The sequence below is a fragment of the Pygoscelis adeliae genome, unplaced genomic scaffold (genome assembly GCF_000699105.1).
Source record: "Pygoscelis adeliae isolate BGI_AS28 unplaced genomic scaffold, ASM69910v1 Scaffold303, whole genome shotgun sequence".
Lineage (NCBI taxonomy): Eukaryota > Metazoa > Chordata > Aves > Sphenisciformes > Spheniscidae > Pygoscelis > Pygoscelis adeliae.
The window spans coordinates 422,970-446,522 of record NW_008824367.1 but is presented as its reverse complement, the minus strand read 5'-3'; the positions used below and the strand labels follow the sequence as shown (position 1 = coordinate 446,522).

The 23,553-nt window shown below is 39.1% G+C and overlaps 1 protein-coding gene across 1 annotated transcript in view; it reads left to right on the top strand.

Moving 5' to 3' along the window:
* The window catches only part of NEO1 (neogenin 1), a 146,424-nt gene that overhangs the window by 14,422 nt on the left and 108,449 nt on the right, over positions 1-23,553 (top strand). Inside the window, exons 2-4 of the mRNA XM_009319907.1 lie at positions 8,151-8,426; positions 12,058-12,211; positions 20,747-20,883. Coding sequence (XP_009318182.1) covers positions 8,151-8,426; positions 12,058-12,211; positions 20,747-20,883 — 567 coding nt within the window. The remainder of the gene's footprint in view (positions 1-8,150; positions 8,427-12,057; positions 12,212-20,746; positions 20,884-23,553) is intronic.

The window sequence follows — 23,553 nt, the reverse complement described above, 5'->3', positions numbered from 1 at the left end:
GTGTTATGTTAAATTCCAGTCTGTTGAGTAGCAATAGAAGAGACTCGGGCGCATGACAAAAATGCTCACAAAGGCTTGATCTGACAGGCTTGTGACCATGGAGTAAGAGTACACAACCCTGCCACGGGCAGGGAGAAAGTGAATTCCTGTGCAGCCTTCCGTTGCCCTTGAGACGAGGAAGTTATTCTCTCTTCTTATTTTTGTTTGGCAGTCTTGATTTGGCAAGATTGATGCCAAAACGTTAGTAGGATTCTAAAGAGGATTAAATGTGTGTATGGTAATAGCATCCGTGTTAAATAAAATTAAGCATTTACAGTGACTGCTGACAGTTGGTATTTAGAGCAGAAAGCAAGTGTTTACTCTGAAGTTAGTTAGAACATTGTCATATGAGCGAGTTATTTAGTAATTGTTGATCATGGAAGGTTTTTTTCTTTCAGCTGCCTTGAAAATGATTGGCACTGACCATGGTTGCAGAGAGACTGCTGAACTGGATTAGCATCTGGCTCAGTGCAATGAATTCCTCCTCTTCTGGAAACCACGGGAGATGAAATACTGGCTCCATTGAAGGCAGCAGACTACAGCCAGAATTTTTACCATCTGTGTTTTCCAGGAGCATGGGAATTATTGCTCTTCTAGGCACATCTTTGCTTTTTCAGAAATCGAGACAATGGGCCACAAATCTCAGTAATGCTTAGACTGGGAATGCCGTCTGAATGGAACAAATCTGTGTTAAGTAGATTGTTCATTCACATTCCTACCATTGCTCTGGTCTTTTGATGAGGGGAGGGGAGAGACAAAAGAGAATGAAAAAATAGGGACAGAGTTGATGCCCCCCATTCCCACCCCCTTGCGTTTTCCTAACAGAAAATTTGAAGTTTGTGGTGCATCTAATTCCTATTGTACACGTGTGAGAATTGCGCTGTTGTTTATCTGTTCTCCTACCAGTGTTTAGAGAACATTCCAAGTGGAAAATCATCCTTCCTAAATTGAGTTTATTAACCAGCGTCCCTGCGAGGTCAGTAGTATTTTCCTTCAGTGTCCCTAAAATCAATACATAATGTATTTGTGCTGCCACAGGATGATTAATGTATGTACAAACATGAAAAAATTATCTTTAATATCAGAGCCCCAAAGTATCATTTATCATTATGTTCATTTAGCAAAAAATCTTCAACTGAATGTCTTGCAACACGTGGGTGAAGAGTGGGTGCTGCTTGCTCATCAGAAATGTAACTAATTTTCATTAGATCTTCTTCCGTAGTCTTTTTGATTGAAGTGATCAGGAAATACAAACCACTGAGAAAAAAAATAATTTTTTTTTTTAAATTCAACTTTAAAAAATAGTTTTAAATGCATAGTTTAAATAGACTGAGTTCACTTACATGGTAACGCATTTGAAATGATTATAGACAGTTAAGGAAATGCAGGCTTACGAGTTGATCAGTTCGTATTTTGAAGAGGAAAAGAGAAGCTCTGTAATGGAAAGGCTCTGGACTAGTAGATGAAAGGGTATTTTCTCATAGTATACTGCTGCAGGAGGTATGCCAGCACTCTGGGACCTGTTACTGTGTTTATAAACAGGTCTCAGAATTAATAGTAATTAAGGCTTATATTCAGAGTGCCTTTTGTAGTACATCATTATTGTTTTGTGGTTGTCTGTTGGCTAAAGCAAAAGGGCCCTCCTCCACAATGGAGGCTTTTAAGCAGTGCAAATTGCAAATAATCGTAGAATAAGAGAAAATTACTCTTTAGGACAAAATTTTAGCCTAGGTTAAAATACACATTTTAAAAACACAGAGAGCTATGATCAGATAAAGGTTTTACTAGCATTTAAGATGACCTGGAAAATGAACTGTAATTTCATTGCTAGTGAGTAATGAAACCACCTTAAACACACTTATTTAACCTTAATGGAGCACCTGCACACAACAGCATATACAATGCCTGTCTTGTCCAAAAAGTGAATAGTACTAGTAAGGGATTTAAATTAAAGCATAGTTGAGCTTTATGTTAGAAATTGCAGGGCTTTAGTCCTCCAATAACATTCTGACTTGTGCTAGAAGTTGCCGATATAATGATTGTACGAGTGGTAGTTGTACAGGGTAAAGAGATTGCAACAGCTGAGGTGAAAACAGAAGTCACAGTGCTCATCTGACAAAACGAGGAGGTCCAGGACTCCCTTCCAGGCTGGTGAAAGAATTGGCTTAATATATGTGGGTCCCTTAATAAAGATTTCTAATGAATTGTGAATTCAGGGGCTAGTACATTCTTCTTTAAGAATAACTGATGTAGAATGTGTGTCCAAAAAGGCAAGGGGTGATCATAGACCAATTAGTCTGATCCCAACACTGTGTCCTTTTTAAAGGGATTTTGAAGGCGAGGGTAATTAAGACAGAGGAAAAGGAAAGAAGGCTAAACTGTAACATGACTTCTGCCCGTGGTTTGCATCTGAGTTTCTTGATGAAACAATTGATGTCTTAGAGCACTACAGTACGATGGGCAGGCCGCAACACAGCCTTTTGGTATGCTGTCCTGTTAGAAATTATTAAAGGTCAAAATGATAGACATTTAAATGAGAATATTGAGATTGATAAGAATCTGAGGTAATTATGAAAATTTAATGGGTTATATTGAGAGGGGGATTTTCGGAATGGAAAGATGTTTCAGAGACTAGAGTTTAGAAAGATCATGTTTAACATCTTCATCAGTCATTTTGCTGTAAGAACAAAGTATATACCTACAAAATTAGCAAGTGTGACAAATTTGGGAGACCTTGTTACTCTTGCTGTGGCGTTGATGGCTTTATAGGAAGAATTAAATGATGGTATGGACTGGATAATGGCGAAACTTATTAGCAGAGTGTGCCAAGTCATGCAGATACAGCAATATTTGTGGTATTGTACTAAGTTGGGGCAGAGGGACTGGTGATTTTATGAGAAAAAAGGTGTCTAGTTGGTGGATTATACGATTGACTGTAACCTGCAGTGTGCAGAGAGCTAATGTGATTGTTAAATCTTTTGGGGAGATCTTTTCAATAGATACAGAGAAGCAATTTTGTTATGTTTACGTGGATGTCTGTGATCTTAATTACAACAGGCATTTCAATTTGTCTGTTGTCTCTGTCGTTCTGCCAGTGGTGCGTGGTGGCAGAGTAAGAGGTATATCAGTTGAAGCAAAAGAGGTTCTGACTGGATTTAAGGAGGAAGTTCTTCACTGTGAAGACAGTCAGGTGGTAGAACAGGTTGCCCAAGAGGTGGTGCAGTCTCCATCCATGGGGATTTTCAAGATCTGACTGAACAAATTGCTGAGTAACGCCCTCTGACCTCGTAGCTGACTCTGCTCTGACTAGATCCCTTCCTACCCAAATGATTCTGCAATTCTGAATCTTTGAAGATGGATAGGATGGTTAGGGGAATGAGGAAAAGACGCTAAAGATTGTAGCTTCGTTAACTAAGCAGAAGGAAAGTTGAAAGAAGCTATGATTTTTATTCATGTGAATACCTTAGAGGGAGGAGTAATGGATAAATATCAAAGATGCAAAATAATTAATACCAAAATAAGGTCATGATCAAAGGACTAGAAGTTGGTTGTAAACACACTGGGTGGGGGGAACGGACTAGAAACTTTCTTCTCAGAGGAATGAAGTTATGGAAGGAGCCTCCGGATAGAACTCCAAGAGTGGTGAAGTATGTAATGGTTGGAGATGGACCTATACAAGGTTATGGAAGGAATTTGGGACCTGGACAAGCTTGAGAAGTGGGCCTGTGTGAACCTCATGAGGTTTAACAAGGCCAAGTGCAAGGTCCTGCACCTGGGTCGGGGCAACCCCCGGTATCAATACAGGCTGGGGGATTGAAGGGATTGAGAGCGGCCTTGCTGAGAAGGACTTGGGGGTACTGGGGGATGGACATGAGCCAGCAATGTGCACTCGCAGCCCAGAAGGCCAATCGTATCCTGGGCTGCATCCAAAGCAGCGTGGCCAGCAGGGCGAGGGAGGGGATTCTGCCCCTCTACTCTGCTCTGGTGACACCCCACATGCGGTGCTGCGTCCAGCTCTGGAGCCCTCAGCATAAGAAAGACACGGACCTGTAGGATCGGGTCCAGAAGAGGGCCACAAAAATGCTCAGGGGGATGGAACACCTCTCCTATGGAGAAAGGCTGAGAGAGTTGGGTGTGTTCCTCTAGAGATGTGAAAGAGCTTGACTTTCCAAGAGAAGATGTCGAGCCACTTCTGACAAGCAAGACCAATGCTATTCTTTGCCTTAAAGGGGATAGAAGGAACCACTAGACCATCTAGACTGAGATTTAGATTGAGATATCTAGATTTAGACTAGATCTAAGGAAGAAATGTTTTATGCTGAGGGTGGTGAAACACTGGCACAGGTTGCCCAGAGAGGTGGTGGATGCCCCATCCCTGGAAACATTCAAGGTCAGGTTGGACGGGGCTCTGAGCAACCTGCTCTAGTTGAAGATGTCCCTGCCCATGGCAGGGGGGTTGGACTAGATGACCTTTAGAGGTCCCTTCCAACCCAAACTATTCTATGATTCCATGAATTACTTGACAAAACAGAAGCGTGTATGTTAGAAATGTAATGTGTTAGAATTCAGTCCGGCTATTCTGAAGGACTGGGAAGATCTCTGGTTTTGTACTCCCTCCCCAATTATATACATGTTCTATGTTGAGTTTGTTTTCTTTCTATAGCATCAGACATTAGCCACAACTAGAGAGCAGGTATGCTGCTGCTTCTCATTGCATTAACATTTTTGATCTCTCACGTGGTGGCACATGATAGTGGATTTTGGTCTTTTACTATAGGTCTTACATTTAATATAGGATGTGAAGATGGTGTTTTGTGGGTTTGCTCGAAGAAATCTCTTACCTGCTTGGCTTTGATAGCAGAGCACCAGAGTTGGTGCCATTGGCCTGGTTCAAACTATTTTTTCTGTGGGAGAAATACATATAAAAGTTTTATGAAAAGTATGTATTAAAATTTGTACTTAAGTGGGTGCTAATAATGAATAATTCTACAGTCCAAGTAAAGAAGTTTTTCATTCAAGTGAGAAAAGCCTGAACATCAGATGTTGCTTCTTGCTGCTGCTCCAAAGATTTCTAAAAAAAAAATTGGAGAGCAAAGATCAGACAGTTTAAAAGACAGACAAACAAAAAAACCTGTGGGATTTTCCTGAAAGTAAATAGGGATTCAAGCTGGAAATGGTAGAAAGTATCATTTAACTGAAGAAATGCATGTTATAGATTCTTTCTTAGGCAGTGGAATATAGTGAATATGGACAGAGAAAACTACATGAGATGGAATTCCAGCACCAGTATATAACTGATAAGCAGGTTGTGGTAATATACTTTTCTAGAAAGTTGAGGCACAAGAGGTAGATAACTCATCCATTCCTTTGCTTCCCCTTCACATTGAAGAGCCATGCAGTATTTTTCATCCATGGGTATTTTGTATACTTCAGCATCAAGGTGAAGTCCCTGGTCTGGGTGGTTGTTTATTATCCCTTTTTAAAAGAAGAAAGAATTGCAAAGCACTGAACTAGGTATTTACAAAATAAATTTTAAAAATCGAGACAAGATTGGTCATATTACTGTTAAATTCTCAGTGCATTCTTGATAGATATGTGTTAAGTGAGACTTGTAAAAATATTCGGTTGACCTGTTTGGAAATGAGTTGGGTATTTAAAACAATGTAAAAGAATCATCTTCACAAGAGATAAATGAGAATTTTTCCTGTTAGGTCAAACTTTTGAAAATAGAAGATAATGGATAAGAGATTTCACCCTTAGGCTTGCTAGAAGTGGAAAAGGTGAGAGCTGACCTAAACTGTCACAGCCTCTTTCATGTATAATCATGACTGTGAGGTATTACCTGTGAAGAGAGCTTGTGTTTGTGTTTTCTGATCTGAGGTCTTGGCTGTGTGCAGTAGCATTGAATTAGAGGTTACCAGAGCCTACTGCTTCCCAGCAGGCTCCATTCTCATGCTTGAATAATTGTACTAGGATGGTTTAGTTTGTGCAACCCAGAGTCCCACTTTCCATCTTTTATATTGAAGGCATGCAGTGTACTGACTTTAAAGAAAAAAAAAATCATAATATGTATTTGAAGCTGTGCGCTATTGAGAGGGAAAGGTAAGATGTCAAGAGTACGGACAGGCTGTTTCTATGACAATATTAATTTTAATGCAAGCATAAAAAAGAATGAAAATTTTACTTTGAGACTGTTACTGTGGCGAGCAAGCTGTGCCTTGCCCCATGTCAGTGTTAACTGCACAACCACCCCTGTGCAAGCTGCAAAAGGGAGAGCTGATAATATAGCTAACCACCATGGAAAATGGAGAGTGAGGAGGCTTTTCTTCTTCCTGTCCCATGCTTTGTCCTCTTTCTTCCCCCATACTGTAATCTGTTGCCTTTATTGAGCCATTTGTTTACACCAGTAATGGTGGACAGGGTATTTCTGTTGGAAGATCTGAAACTTCCCTGTTATGGGAAGTTGTTGTGCAAAATACTGGTGGTGGGTTGACTTTGGCTGGCTGCTGGCTGCCCACCCAGCTGCTCTCTCACTCTGCTCCTCAACAGGATGAAGGGGGAGAAAAGAAGATGAAAAAGTTTGTGGGTCAAGACAGGGAGATCGCTCACCAGTTATTGCAACGGGCAAAACAACCTTGACTTGGGGAAAACTAATTTAATTTCTTGCCAGTTAGAATAAAGTTGAGTGGTAGGAAAATAAAGACAAAGACTAAAACACTTCCCCCCGCCCTCTTCCCATTTCCCAGGCTCAACTTCATGCTCAACTTCTTCTGCCTCCTGCTCCAGCCTGGTCTCCCCAGGGCGGCACCCAGAGCTGCTCTTCCTCTTCTCCTTCTGCTCTGACCTGGCTGTTGCAGGGCTGTTTCTCACACTTTCCTCATGCAGCAGTTTTCCCCTTTCTTGGATACGCTTTCACAGAGGTGCCGCCAGCTTTGCTGGCTGGCCCAGCAGTGGGGCCACTGTGGAAACGGCTGGAACAAGCCCCAACCCTGTCTGGCACGGGGAGTCCTCAGTCTCTTCTCACAGAGGCCACACTGGCAGCTCCCCCACTGCCAGCACCGGGACACGGCCACCCAAAAGAAACCTGAAGCCATTCAGTGGACTTTGGGTGTTTCTGGAGAGCATTTTTACTCAGAAGGTGAAACATTTGTTGTGCAGCGCTGCTGGGTCAGCGTGGCAGCGGTACCTTTGTGTTATGCTGTGGAGAAACTTAGTTCTCAGGTACGCTAACATGAGAAAGTTAAATATTTGCATATGAATAAATGCAATTTTTACCTTATGGTGCTATATGTAAGGCTTTTTGTAGCCTTCAAAAGGATATCCCGTTTCCATTGAATTTCAGTGAGATTTGGTCCTTTAACAGCCTCAGGCTCCTTTTCATGGTCTAGTTAAATTACTGTGAAGCTAAACCTTTACTTAGACATAGTTGGTGACGAAGTTGTAGAAAACTTTTTTGGCTTAAGTTCTTAACTGCTAAGCTAATTTTAAGATAAGAAATCTTCTAAGTTGACAAGGAAAAAACCCTCATAAGTAGTCCTGTAGGCGGTAAATTAAGATGTCATGTAGACTGTAAACTTGAGAGTGGAAGGCATACAAGAAGCCTTCTCCTGTCCTTATTACTATCTCCTGAGTGAGTAATAGAGGGCATCTGTGTTCCACTGCAAGTGAATCAGTGGCTCGTAACAGAATATGGTTCTAACTCTATTTGTTCACACGTACCAGGCAGAGACACTATCTTGATTTTTGCCACTTTTCTGCTATGTACTCCTTAAGGATAGCAGCACCACTGGAGAAGTGAGCAGAGGTTACCTGCGTGTCTTGTCCCAGTTTTGAGGACTCCAAAGACTTCCGTTGTTTTGTCGGCATTTGCTTGTTTCTAAAACTACTTTTGTTTTTAAATCAGTACTTTTGTTATTGGTTTTATTTGCCCTTACAGCAGCTGTACTTAGCATTGTGCTATCAAGTGTTAAGATTTTGAAAGAGTTGGAGAGCAGCTCAATTTTTTTTTAAACCAGGTTCATGAATCTTGACTTGATGACACCAGAGCTTTGAAGTCCTTCAGAATACCTCTCATTTTTTATTTTTCTAACTTTTCTATTTTGTATTTGCAGGCCTTCCCAGGTTCACCAGTCAGCCAGAATCATCATCTGTCTATAAAGGAAACAGTGCAATCCTTAACTGTGAAGTCAATGTTGACCTTGCACCGTTTGTGAGGTGGGAGCAGGATCGTCAGCCACTCTTTCTGGATGATCGTGTTTTTAAATTACCAAGTGGAGCGCTAATTATTAGCAATGCTACTGATACGGATGGAGGACTCTATCGCTGCATCATTGAAAGTGGTGGGACCCCCAAATACAGCGATGAAGCAGAGCTCAAAATTCTTCCAGGTAGTAATCTGTTTTTCTTTAAAAAAATGAATATTTAAAACATTAGTCAAGCGATAGGGGAAAAAACCTAACAAGAATACTTACAAAGGGGAACACGTGAGAATCTGCTCTGTTGCGTTTTTGTGTATTTTAAGTGGAACTAAGTGTAATGGGTGTTGTGGAAGCTGGTGATTGGGTTTTTTTCTGTGTAGCTTAAAATGAGTGCAGGCACTTAAGCTAAAGGATTTTAGCCCTTGGGAAGACTAACCTATGTCTTGCAGCTGGGAAACGGAAAAGCAAAATCAATTACCAGTGACTGAGCTCTTTGCAGTGGCTGGAGATAGGCTGGAGACATGTATATACTTTTTTTGCCGTATTTAATGGTTTAGCTTTTAAGGGCGTGTTGGGAAAGAATTCTTTTAAAAAGTCACTAGTAATACACTTCCATTGTGACATGTTACAAGGAGGGAATTGACTGTTTGACTTTTGAGTATAAACGCTCGGCGATTTCTAAGTTTCTCAGGCTTGAATCCCATGTTTAAAATACTGTTGAAGTTTCCAAAAGAAATTGGTGCTTAGTCCATCACTCTTGGGATGCTTAAGCTGAGGCGCTTTTAATTGTCCCGATATTTAGGAAGTTCTGATTCTTTAAACATTGGACCCTTTTGGGAAGTCTCCAGACCCCAAAAGGGGGGGATGACTTACTATTTTGAAAGGTTTAGCTACGCCTGTTGTGCTGAAATGCTTAGGGTTTTTTATAAGAACAAAAGTCAAGTCCTGATGTAAGCTGTTTCTAGTTTAGTGTGTTCTGTTTTGAATGACGCTATTGCACAGAGCTGTGTGTCACCAGATGTTCTAACACGAAGTTTTGAAAATTGACCAAGAATAAGACAGGAATGTGAATCGTGCTTTCCCAAACTAGGGAAATATGGGTTGTGTTTTGTATGGGTTTTCTTAATTACTTCCAGAACTTCATGCTGCCTCTTCTGAATTAGTCTTCATGTTGGAATTCTGATTCAATTTTTACTGCTTGGAGAACTGCCAGAGAGGCTTGCTAAATTTCCATCTTCGGAGGTTTTCAGGGCTAGGCTGGGCAATATCATGGTTGGCCTGACCTAGTGTTGGCAACAGGTGGACTTCAAGCAGGCGGTTGCACTAGGCATCTTCAGAGGTCCCTTTCAATAAATATGTCTGTTTCTCATGACTATGTCACTTTTCTACTTAAAATGCTAAAATGTACTTTAAAATACCCCAATTTTACAATTGCAACCTTCCCTCTTTTAAAATTGAGGTGTTTGCTAGGCTTTGGAAATCAATCATGCTTAAAGTAAGAACTTGTTTCATTAAGTTCTTTAGACTTTCTGAAAAGAAAGGCTCATCTCTTCTTCAACTAAGGATACAGTTTCTGAAGAGGAGCACTTTTGGAAAAGATGCTTAATTTAATTATTTTAGTTTGTTTTGCCTTCATGTTTCTATAGTCCCTCAAATGAAGGCTTAAGACTTTTCTAATTTTTTGGCAGTTGAAGATTTCCCGATAAACTTCCATATTGTGTTGATTGTTTGATCTGAGATCTGTCTGAAAGAAGGATTTGAATTAATCTGTTCTTCATGCGTTTTATTCCATTGTTAAATCCTTATCTGATGTGTACCTGACAGCGACCCCACTGCTCTGCTTCTGAATCTTTGAAATACACCCAACGCGCACTTGCATCACACGGATTTGCATCCATGGACGGTGTTCTACTTTTTCTGATAGTGAGCTTCCTTAGAGCGTTCGGTCTGCCTTTCATCTGCCACTGAGCAGCCAGGAGGATACATTTCTGGCTCTGCTTATTGATAGCAGGTGCTTTCAAATACAGGGATGCAAGGGGGGAAAAAAAAAATCACTTAATTTTTGAATCCAGTTTCCGCTAACCTGAGAACTGAACTCCTTTTTGAGAGCTCGGAGCATTAACGAGTTCTGTCTCCAGTGAATCGTACCGATTCCTCTCCCTAGTGTAGTGGTTGCTTGCTGGCAATCTGTTGTATCCATTTTTTGCAACTTGGCTTGCTCCATGTGCCACTGCAGGTCACTCTCCCTGCGTTACCCGCCTGTTCACACGTGATCTGGAGCAGGCAGACTAGTTCCCTCTAACAGGGAACGTGGGCAGAGCTGCTACGATAGTTTGTGCGTGGGCCTGAGACAGATGGTGTGAACCAGGATTGCTCTAAGTTTGGCTCCCTGTGCCTGGGACGATCCTGAAACATGATTTCCATCGGGCCTGGTTCTCTTGAATCCCTGGGCGACCTCATCGTGTTATACCTTGGAGCATGTGCATGCTGTTAGCACAGTGCTGTTAAATGCTCGGTTATTATTTTTAGCACTTTGAGCTGAAGAACCCCAAAACCAAGAACTTTCAGAAGCTCCTGCGAGTATCACATAGGTCCCAGGTGAGGCAGGGGCCAAATACTACGTGTGATAGGCACAGAATGGGCTTCAGTGAGCAAAAGTAGTGTAGATACAGAATAGTCTGCCCTCGTCGAGGGGGCCAAAAATAGCTTGTCCAATTCTGGAGCTTCCTTGTCATCAAACTTGCAAGCGCGCATCTGAGTATTGAGAATACAGCAATTAATGCAGCATAAACACTGGGGGTTTTGAGCAGTTGGCAGAAAGCGTTATGATAACTAACGCAGCAGAAATGCTGGAGCTGGTGCGTAGGAACTCATTTACTCTAATGATGGTGCAAGGCACATGCTGAAGTTACTGCAGGGACAAAGGGTACAAACGGCATCTTCTGTCCAGGAGTTACTGATGAATTAGTTACAGTTCTAGTTAAAATTGATTTTTAGAACCTTTTTCCTAAGGTTACATTTTGAAGTGTTATGGATATTTTTAGGAAAGTAGAAAAATAGCCTTTTGTTCTGAATACGTATTTGTGGTAGTTTAGTTCAGAGTAGATTGCTGGACAGCTTTTATTGGTGGGTATGTTTTCAATTCTCACAGTCAAAGTGGCCTTTTCCTGTAGTAAAAGACTGAGTAACAGGCACATTGCTTGTGCTTGTTCTTAAGGGGGGTAGAAAAAAGAAACAAATCCCTCTCCAGCCCAATTCAAAGCAAACCCAAAACTAATTCAGAGGGTTCACCATTTCCATAAGGATGAAAAAACATGGTGGATTTTTTTCTTAGTATAAATCTTGTGTTACTTCAGCGTGCAAATTCTCTAGTTATTTCGCTTAGGGTTGACTCTCTACTGTAGTAATTTCATTTTCTAGTGCATAAAAGCACTTTCTCAGGCAGCTTGAAGTCAGGTGATTGCCCGAGGTTGGCTGGACAAAGTCAAACCTGTACCTTTCTTTACTAAATCTCTACTAGCTGGTGGAAGTTCCAGCTTCGGGGCTGTAGCTTTTAGCTGAAATTGTTTCCCAGGGAGTTTGAGGAGTCAGAATCCCAGCAGTGGCAAATCAGTTTGCATGTCTGGAGGAAACGGTAAAGAGCTGTTCACATGGGAGGCTGGGGGAGTCTCTCAGAGAAAACCGTTTATGTAGGTCAGATGAGGATTCAGTCCTGTGAAGATGCAGGAAAGAAATTAGATGTTTCGTTTGTTCTTTTTACTATGATCATCTTCTGATTCTGCATCTGGTAACAACTTTGTCATTTACAAAATGTTTGCAGATCCAGAGATGCCGCAGAACTTGATGTTTGTGAGGCAGCCCTCTTCGCTTACTAAAGTTACTGGGCAAAGTGCAGTTTTTCCATGTGTTGCCGTAGGATTTCCAACTCCATATATCAGGTGGACGAGAAATGAAGAAGAGCTTATCACAGAAGGGTGAGTAATGGCTAACATACGTATTTTTATATAATGCTAGGAATCCAGCCAGAGTTACGATTTTAGATGAGAGCACAATTTGCTTTCCACTTAATTTTAACCCAGGAGAACAGAAGCTAGTTTTCAAATGCTGGAGGGCTTCTAGAGTGAGTGTTAGGACAAGTAAGGTAGTTCTTGAGACTCGTGGAACGATCTCCTAGTATTTTTCTTGCAGACACCTGGAACCAAGAAATCTTACTTGAAGCAGGAAGGTTAATAAGAATATATTACTTTTAGATTGCCACTGGAGTGAAAGAAGCAATTAGGGGAATAAAGACACTGCAGAAAAGCTAAGACTTGTTCATGTTGGCATGTTACGTGTGTGAAGCCCTGCACTCACATTACTGTTTCTGCTATGAAGATGTCTGGTATGCGTCTAAATGTTCCATAAGAATTTAAGAATAAGTGTTTAAAGCAGAACGTCATAATTTCTCATGAAAACAGAATATTAAAATGTTAGGCATGATTAAAAAAAATTGTGGGCTTTCAGGAATGCATTAAGTGAAAACTACTCTATTACACATTGTCATTGCTGGTGTATTCATTCAAAATAACATGGTAGAAAATATGTATAAAAAAAAGAACAAATCTTGTCAAGAAAAGTAGAACAAGGAAATTACAAACAGATACTTGAATGTTCTCAACGTCCCTCAAAGTCGATGGTGAGATTAACGTGGAAACAAGTTAATTGTGAAACAACGAGGGGTAAAGTTACACGGTGGCATGGCTGATACGGAAAGCAGCTTACAGGATATGCAAGTCTTTCTACAGTACCAACAATAGTAATATATCTCTTTTTTGTGTCAACTCTTAAATTAAAAAATCCAGGGCTCGTAATTTGAACTGTCTTTATCTGGAAAATGCAAGCTTCTGTGGGCAGTGACTAACAGTTCTAATACCGCTGAGAAATCGTGTTGATGTCAATGTGATGGCACATGATTTAGATTCACTTTTTGTAAATATAAGAAATCATTCGCGTATGAAGGATGGTACAGACTCATTAGAATTGCACAATCAAATATGATGAAATGCCAGAATAAATGTGCCTGGTAAGATCTTAATTTGCTTTTCTTGTATGTAAAATGATGTCATGTCATATTTTTATAAATTTTTCCTGGTGCGTGCCCCCCCCATTATGTCACATCAGTGCACAAGGAGGTTAAAGCTCACTTACTAAAGAGCTCTCCTTTTTATTTTCTTCTCCTTTTTTTGATATAGAGCCCAAATTTTCAAATCCTGCTCTTAATGCAGTGCTGTTAATTCCCTATGAGCTTTTCTGTGCAGGTTGTCATGATAACTTCTGAGGGTGTCACAAATATTTATTTCTTCTTAAAATTCAGTGAGAATTACTGGAGAGCTGAGGCATAAAATTAGTAAACATATTTGATCTTTATATGTGCACAATTTGAACCACGTATGACCTGATATTTCAGAATATTTAGCATTAGTTTTTAGCATTATGTCCCTTTGTTACAAGAACAGATTCCAGTTGACTTCTGCTGCAGGTACAAATCCCTCCGTGAACTGTGTCAAGCTGTCGGTATGGGCAGTCAGAATAGCTCTTCCTCTGTGTTGTCACCAGCTCTTTGCTTGAAAGCCATTTTCTTGAGCATCTTTCCATCATCACATGGACACTGAGTGGTAAGGCAGGAGCCACAAGGCTGCCAGTTTTCCCAAACGCAGTTTTACTAAACATTTCTCTCTTCCTGCAACAAATGAGCTATGGAAGTTCTCTGCCAAGGCCAAGGAAAGCCTCTCGCCAGTCTGAAAGCTGCCCGTGCCTGTATGTTCTTGGAATCTGCTGGTCGTCGCATCCTCTGGATATGCATGCACTAAGGAGGATACAGTTGAAAAGACAAAGAAATATTCCTCTTCCATTTGAAATAAATGTTTTCTTCTGCTCAAAGATGGAACCAAAAAGGAGTAAATAAGGGGTTTGAACAATGAAAATTGTATTTCTTTTGACTTCCTGTTACTTACAGAACCTTTCTGGTCTGGCTGAAGATGAGGGAGTAAAGTTACCTTGCTGATGAAATTGATGTTAAAAAAATTTTAATTTTTTTTTTCTTGTTACAACACTTAGCTTTTTTTTTTTCTTAGTGAAATGCATGCTCTTTATGGAGTTTACTTTTAAGGTAGGTAAAGGAGAAATTTTTTTTTTTTTTCCCACTCCGTAGGAGTAAGCTTCCTTCATTGTTCATTAAAGTGATCAAACTATGCCAAAACTCTTAAGTCTGCTGCTCACGACTATGGCTTAACAGAGAAGAGATTCAAGCAGCAGACAACAAAAAGTTCTTAAACGCCATTTACCTCGACAGCTGTCGTATTATTCTTTTGAATAGAATAACTGGAAAATCTCTAGAACTAAAAATTAAGATTCTTTGTTGGAGTAAAGCCTATGGTTAGACTGCTGCAAAATAGGTGCCTTACCTTGTTATGCAGAGTGTGTTAATTTAATTACAAATTAAATCACATTTAAGTTGTATTAACATCCCCTTTTGATGTAAAAGTAAGGCTTTTCTTATTAGCATGGCTTTTCTTTATCCCAAGAAAAAACTGATCCTTTTCATCTGGAAAGGTTTTAATGTACCTGCTGCCTGGGAAAAGCTCTTAAATCATGGGGTTTGTCTATACGCACTTACAGACACTTGTATACATACATGTATATACATATATTGATACATGTCTCTGTGTGTGTGTATGTATGGGGCTAGGAAACAAAACTCAGATAGCATGGTCAGGGATGTCCCTAATTTTTACCCCTTGTTAAATGGTTTGGGCACACAACCTTACTCTTTGTCTTTTTAACTGTAGCAATTAATCTAATACGAAATTAAATGTTTTCCTTTCAAGCTGTACTGCTAAGAAGAATATGTATAGGAGCCTGTATTTATAGGAAAAATAGATTATTTTTAAGGATTGGGAGTGGTGGGGTTTTGGAATTAAATGTAATAAGATCCGAGAAAAGGGAAAGTGTTTAATTTTGATGGAGTATTTGTTGAAGACTGCAATAAGATTTATGTTAATGGGTAAATATGAGTAAACGTTAATGATGGCAGCCTTGGCACTTGTTCAAACAAGCAGCCTTGTAATGCAATATATTGTGAAATTAGTTGGCTGTGATAAAATATTTTCCAAACTAATTTGAGTGAAAGTGAAGGAAGCTTTGAGTGTTGAGTGAGAAACTGGTGAAGTTAATGCAACGCTAAAAGCTTCCATTGTAGTAAAACTGTTACGAATTCAAGGAATCCCTTCAGAACTTGGTAACGTAAAGATTTTAAAGAAATAAAAGTGATAGACTGTTGACTTTTTGGTTCCTCATAAAGAAGTCCACCAAAGACTATGAAATACCCAGGTTCCACCCAGGACTTGGGGAAATCTCAGCCCTCAGAAGCTGAAGAGTAAGAGACCGTTTGGAGGAAGGGTCTCTGTATGCTTGTGCCATCCATCTGCCCTTCTCTAGGCATTGCCGTCTGGCTTCGGTCTGTTCCTTTGAGGCCTTTCTTACTGAATTCACCATTTCGGAGAGAAAAAAGTCACAAAGTTGAAAATTGAGCCCAATAACCTGTCACTGGGAAAAACATTTGACTTGCCATGAAAGCTTTTCATTGAATTGGCTTACTGGTCAGGCTAATAATCTTCATGATACGTCATCATTTTCTCAAAACTGCATTGTTTGAAAAGAAAGGAAGAGGCTAAACCCTGTTCTAGGTTGAGATTTATGGTGCTGGTGCTTGTAGCTCCAAACTAGAGCTTCAAAGGATGAAGCGAGCCTCTAGACTCAGACCAAAGCAGGAGAAATAAACCCATTGTATGTGTTCGTGTTTGTATAATCTTGTGATACAGGGTGTACTGCTCGTAGCCCTTTAGTTTAGGATTGGCACTACAAATGCACACCCACCCCATCACACGTGTGGTTCAGCAACGCGATTTTTCAGCCGGATTTCCTCCATAAACTCAGAATGAGTAACATCTCTGCCAGGAATGTAGAAAATACTGAGAGAAGTGGAAGGCAGTAGGAAAAGCCACTGAAGTGTAAAGCTATTTGAAAAAAATCTTATGTCCTTTACAGAAAACTTCCTGAAGTAAAATCTGCCTTATTGTCAGTATTACCTGATACAAAAGGCTATGGTGGAAATGTTATATACAGGTTGAATAGTTTCTCAGATTTTGCCAATTTTAAGCCTTTCATAAATTTTGTTTTTGAAAAATGTCGTGTCTGGCTAAGGATCCTACTGCGTGTGAGGGTCTGTTTGTTAGCAAATGCAGGAGTAATGTTGTGCTTTTGATGATTCTGAAGTTGAAAAGTGACGTTTCAGGTGAGGTGGCTGCCAAGATGGATTTTCAGAGCTTGGGAGACAAGCACTGGGTTTTAAACGTTTGGAAGATGTTCTTCTGCTTTGATACCTCTCCAGTGTGTGCTCAAACAGCGTATATTGTGTAACTCGATTTATATTTGGACACTTACATGGAAAAAAATACAAATGCATGTACTGCAAGAAATTCTTTTAAAAGTTACAGGAAATGAGATGGTTAATCGGAAAATAAACAGTTGAAAGGACCCTGAACAGTGACATTCTATTTTAATAAGGTTATTGAAGTACAGCTAACTCTTTGGTGTTATTGGGCTGTTCAATTTAGCAAAATTTTATGTCGTTGAAAAATGCCTACAGAAAACTACAACATGGTTGTATGGTTAATAATTTTCTAAAGTGAGGAGATTATAAAGCTGAGGTTGCATGTGTGGCATCAATTTTATGCTGTTGCTGTACGCATTCAAATGAAGTCTTTAATTGTATGATCGCATACATATTCTTAATGCAGGGTTTTTTCCTTAATACTTCGCATGAATGTGTGATATTTTTAATTATTACATATTATTGTTTGCCAGGCACTCCGAGCGATTTGTATTAAGTGAATTACACTTGCCCAGCTCAGTAAAGGTTAAACATAGCAGTGTAATTATGGAGATTTTTCTGGTAGTAGATTCCACAAAATAATCTAATTTACTGGCTAATTTTATCTGCTGTACTTTACCAAGACTGCAAATAGATTATAAGATGTTTTGGGAATAGTAATGTAAAAGAGGAGGAAAAAAAAAAGGCCAAAACCTCAGGGTATAACTGGCTGTTTGAATACAATAAATTAATAAAGGCTCATTCTATTTTGTGATAATGAACATAAAAAAAAGCGTGTGAGTTAGGTATCCAAAGTAGCTCAAGTAATTGTATATTATGAGTGTGTAACTGAGGGCTGTATGGAATGCATATAAAAGGCTTGAATTTGATTTTGCTGTTCTCTGACATTTGAATGATCAATCTTCGTTGTTTTTAATGACACTTTAAATTATGTTACCACTTTTATATTAAGCTGATGCTTTGTCTCCAGTGTCTGAAATCTGATTGCTTCATTCTTTTGTGGAAATGCTTCATTGTCTTTACAAAATTAAGATGTTTTTACTTTATTACAAAAGCAGTTTTGCTTTAAGTCCAGAATTCTTCCACAGCTAATGCATACAGAAGGAATCACCAAGGAGTCTGACAGATTAATTGTTTTCTTCCATGTTTTTAACAGCGGTGAACTTGTATTGGATCACGTGTTGGTAAACTCCGGACTCATCTCTAGGTTTTCTCAAGGAAAATAATCAAGGGGAATAAAAGTACAGCACACAATTTAGATGGCTGAAAACCGTATAACCTCGTTTCTTGGCAAAAAGGAGAAGTCATGTAAATGCTACCATGTTGCAAGTAGTTTGTGAGATCCTCTACGACAAGCTTTTGTTGCCTAATGTGACAAGATCTAGTCATTTTTTTTTTTATATATAGTTTTCGTAACATCTTAATCTCTGGTTAGTAACCATCGCAGTCTGCTGCCTCACCAGGCACAGGTTGCTTCACTTTTCCAGAGGCTGGCCAGAGGAAAATGAGCATCGTAAGGCACATGTTGCTTTTAGCTGGCTAACCATGGAAGGTGGTGGATAGCCAGAAGAAGGCACTATATGTCATCAAAATTACACTAACAGTCTGTATAGCTTTTTATCATTCCTTTGCAATTTTGTTAGTCTCAGCTTCTCGCACCCAGTCAGTTCTTTCTGCACAGCCTCCCTTCTTGTTTTGTATCCTGTCACCGATAGATCTAGCACATTTACCAACTGGCTCCATTTCTTTCTGCTTCCATCTTAGCCTTCAGCAGGTTGTATGCTACTCAGGTGAATTTATTTGGCCAAGAATGCTAGAACAAACAATCAAAGAAGCTGTTTTACATAATAAAAGAAGATACAAAACTGCGTATATGGATGTGTCCAGGTCCAGACTTGTCTTACTCATTTGTTTTTCTTTAGGCTTGGTTTTAGTGCAGCCTTAACATGTCTGACGTGCCATTCTCACAAATAAGTTTCGGTGGCATTGTTTCTGTTCACCTTGACAACGTTTGGAAAGCTCTTCTGTGTTCATGGGCTGTCAGTGTCCAGATGCAGACAAAGAGGTTCAAGAATCGGGAGGAGCATCGTTGCCTTAGATCTTTTTAGATGGTCTTAGAACTTTCTTAGATGGTCAAATTTGCCTTGGTGGTTGTGTGGTTTAAATCTGATGAATTTACCTGGATAGAATACAGGCAAATAGAATACAAGAAAGTGGGAGAAGAGGGGAAAAAAGTGATACAGTTTTGGCAGCTCTTGTTCACGTCTCCTTTGTACAGATTTTTCTTGCTTGAGATAGTGAAGAATGATCCATCTCCTGTCTTTGATTACCACTAAAGCTCCTGGGTTTTTTTTCTACGTGTTAGTTTTTCATCTGATCCATGATAGAAGGCTTCTGCCTTTGTTGGCTGCAATGGCAGTAAAATGCATATTAAAATAATCCGAGATGTATCTTCTCATCTTCTTACTTTCTGTTCTTGAACCACTGTCAAGCAGTTCCAAAACCAGAGTTTAATGACAAACTTCTTGCTGTTTTCCTTTTAGCTAGAACCTGTTTGCAGTGCTGTCCACGTATTCCCCTACTATTTCTTCAGGCATTTCTCTTTTTAAAGCTCCTAATACGTTTTCTTCAAACTTACTTATATCTTCACTCAAATTCCTACTTCTTACAAAACAAACTTTTTGTAGTCCTCCTGTTACTACATCATGGAAACAGGATGCCTTTCCTTACCGTATACCTGGGTAGGACATCTTCCTGGATGCTTTTAAGACTGGTTTCTTTCACTTAATTCCAATAATGATTTTGTTTGCTCTGCTTTTAAATGTATTGAATCAGAAATGTGATCAACAACTATAGTAGTATCATAAATCAATATTAATGTGGTAATTGGTTAGGTGAGTCAAAAGTCCTTGTGTCCTAACAATTTACCTTTGCAACCAGGTAAGAGCATTGGTTCCACTAACATAATTCTAGTAAAATTTCAAATGGAGAAAGCAATTAGGTTGATTTTTGTACATTGGCCACTCTGTAGAGACCAAAAAAGCTAATTGTCATAACGTGCTATTCAGTTCTTACTTTGAAAGAATTCAGTCCATTCCTGCCCACTAAGCCATTGCTTGATAATGCCAGAAAGGAAGCCATCAGGTAGACTCTCTCATTTTTTTTCAACTGCAAATAAGAATTGTTCCGGATCAGCATCCAGTCACGATTTGTTATCTCAGCTTGGGGCATTTGGTAATTTTACTGGCATTTTATTGTGGACACTTGGAGTGATGAAGAATCTTGGAAAACTCTTGTACAAATTTGTATCACAAAAAGGGGAGTGATGGTTGCAATGGGAGAAGAGCGCTGAGGGTACTACATGGAGCATAAAATGCTACATTTAGTACTACATTTAGCATAAAAAGCAGATAGTTTGTAAGGGCTGGCTTAATAAACCCTCCTCCCACCCTTTACAAGTCAGCGGGAGAAAATTCTGTACTGAAACTTTGCCAACTTGTTGAATTTGTCTTTTGAAATTTTTTTAACCTGTATCTTATTCTGAAAGCTTACATCTTACTGAAGTGGCTGTCTTTTTACAAAAATTCAATTTACTATACCTTATACAATATACATTGCTGTTCCTGATGTTGTACAGGCATAAGTCTGGCATGTTATAGTTCACTTAACTTTTCAAGCAAGAAGTCATTCCAGCTGTATCTGCAAAATGGTTTTGGTTGGGGCTGTTCTATGATGTGGTTGTGTTATTTCATTTTTCTTACGTTTTAGTTGCTATTGTCTAAATACCTTGGGTCACAATTAATTGCAAAGAACTGAAGCAGAAAGTGCAAAAAGGTGAGCTACTCCTGTGGAATTGATCTGGTTGAACTTAACTTCAAATGTGAACCCGAAGTACAGAATTTGTCAAAAATTCATCTCTAACATGGCTTCTTGTAAATGGCACCCAGGAATATTATATGTAAACACTCCTTCAGTTTATGTAGACGTTTCAGGAAGAGGGCTTGTGTGTGCTTCTCTGGTAACACTTTATTTAAGTCAGTTTGTCCATCAGATCACCCGTATGTTCTGTTTTGCACAGCTACGAAAGATTTCTTCTGCTTGCGGGAGGCAGTCTGGAGATCAGTGATGTTACGGAAGAGGACGTTGGGACGTATACCTGCATAGCGGATAACGGAAATGAGACGATTGAAGCTCAAGCAGAACTTACAGTTCAAGGTAGGTCGAATATTTAATTTTCAGAGAGAACGGATCTCCAGATGACTTTTCCCAAGAGTTTTATTGTGCGATCAATTAAAGACCCTGTTGGTTTTTTTGTGCCCTGTTTTAAAAAAAGAAAACAAACAACCCCACAACCCCCGCCCCCAAGTACCCCGCCACAATTGTTATATTGTGTTATGTGTTACTCTGCCTTCTTATTCAAACTGCTTATAATGTCATAAATATTCAAATGAGGAATTTGCTTATATAGTGCATCTTGAGCATGGTTAAAAACTGCTGTATGTGCTCATGCAATATTAAATATAGTCAATGCCATATACTTTTCTAAAGGAGGACAAAGGTCACAGTGTGGCTAATCACATCTGAAAATTGACCTATAGTACTACTACTACTTAGGTCTTCGTTGAAAAGGACATATATAAAGTATTTTTTGTAATTCTTAAATATACTGTTGTTTTCAAGGAGCTTGACAAAAGATAAAAGCTGAGATACTTATTTAGTAATAGCCTGATGTATTGTGTGTATAACTGTCTTGCTTACTCTTGAAAGCTATTTTTACTAGAAACAGCACTGAAATGTTGATAACATTGTTTTAAAAACAGCTTACTTATGTAACCTGTGCAAATAAAGTAGACTTGTTAAGGAGCAGGAATAAAAAGGTAGAAGCTTGGCTTCTTCACCTTTCTTACATTTCATGAGGAGATCCGTCTCTTTTTATGAATTAGATCTTAATATTGGTTTAATATTCTTCAGCTAGAATTTAATGGCATGTAAGGGTGGTTCATATATGCAGTATCCTTGTAAGAGCCTAACTGACTTGTTTTACAATGGGTTGTGGTACTAGAAAGTTTGTCTTCAGTATGTCTGACAGAATAAATTTAATCACTGAACAACCATAAAGGAAGGCTTATCTATAGGTGAAACCTTTATGACCAAAAAAAAAAAGTATTGTTTTACATTGTGCGATAACTATTCTTATACTATGAAATGTTATGTAAAGGCATGTTAGCAGAGTTCTTACTTCTCTATCGACACTATGTATGAAAGTCTGACAAATTTTAGTACTGACGGCATATATATTTAAGGTGGTACATTTTACATGTCTTACCTGGAACTTCTGAAATACGGCTACATTTCTGGTATAGAAGAGCTAGAGAAGGTCAGTTGGGTTTTAAAATATTATATATATTAAGAAGGGACAACAAGAGTTGCTCAGTATTGAACAGCTAAAGTCTTCCCCTTTAGGAAGTGGCGTAGGAGAGAAGGTTTATACTGGCATCCGCAGCATTTCTGCTTTATGTCACAGCTGTATTTAACCATGTCTATGTGAAACTGAACGTAAACAAATTCTGCACCTTGTTAACGAACATATCGGGGGGGAATATTCTCCTGAGACTGCATTGTCAGTGCTCGCTTTGCAGTGGTAGCTGTTACCTGCTACCTGTAACTTAAGCTTCACCTTGCATTTTATTCCCCACTGGTCTTGGGACTAGCTTTCTGAGCATGTCTTTTGCTTTCTGCAGGTTACTGGTACAGAAGCATTTTAGCTAGCTCTGCCCTCCTTTAAAAGTTGGGGAAGAATATCTGAAAAATGCATTCTCTGCGAGGCCTGTTCAAACGTAATATAGCTCTACCTTGACTCAAAGCATTTTGAAAGCCAACAAATTCTGGTCATGCAGAAAAAACCTCCACATCGTTCTTACCTTGTTTCTTGGGCCAAAAGAATAAAGATCAGTGCTCTGTCTTACATGCTTGATGCTTCATAGCATTTTATGATGGTTTTGCACAACTCAGTGTGCTGTGTTTAATTCAGTTCCAACCTATATATTTTACAGAATTGGCATGAGGCTGAGTTTTATGGGCAGTGGCGGAAATTAATAATATTAATGATATGATGCAATTAAGCTAAGCAAGTAATAGATAAGACTGAGATTATAGCCTTAATGTAGGATATACAGCAAGGTCACTTGGGGGATGAAAGCGATCTTGAGAATTCTTTTTTGCTCCTTATCTAAACTAATGTAAATGATTTCTTTATTTGGTTGTAAAGATTTAGAATATGTTCTGCCAGTTCTTTTATGCTGAATTTTTCTTATATGCCTGGCACAAAAAAAGATTTCTTTTAATGCTTGAGTATTAAAATATATTAAAGATCATACAGAATGCACTTTGGAAAGTTGCACTTCTGATTTTACTTCTTGGTTCTAATCTTAATTCTACTTTCCTTTGAGAGGTCACTGTAGAGAGTAATTGTATTTCTGCATTACTATAATTTGGTGAAGGGTTGAGTAGTTTGAGTAACTGTTATCTGATCACTGTATCATTTTCTTCTAGACTAGAAAAATTGTCATCTCTTCCCTCCTAATAACTGCATGATTTTGCTTAATTTAAGCTTCTTCTGTCATTCTTAGAAATTAGTCTGGCAGAAGTTCATACAAGAAATCCATTTTTGGGGTATTGAATTCCCTTGTCTCGTCTATTTTTCTGCATCTCTTTCTTGAAGCACCTGGGGTTTTTTGTTTGGAGATTTCAGTAGCATACTAGAGGTTGCACTAAGGCAGTCAATCTTTTTTTCCTTCTATTAACACTTCACGATGGCAATCCAGTGAGGAATTTGTAAATCTCTACTTAAGTGTGGGTAAGATGGCATTGTTTGACAGCGTTAGG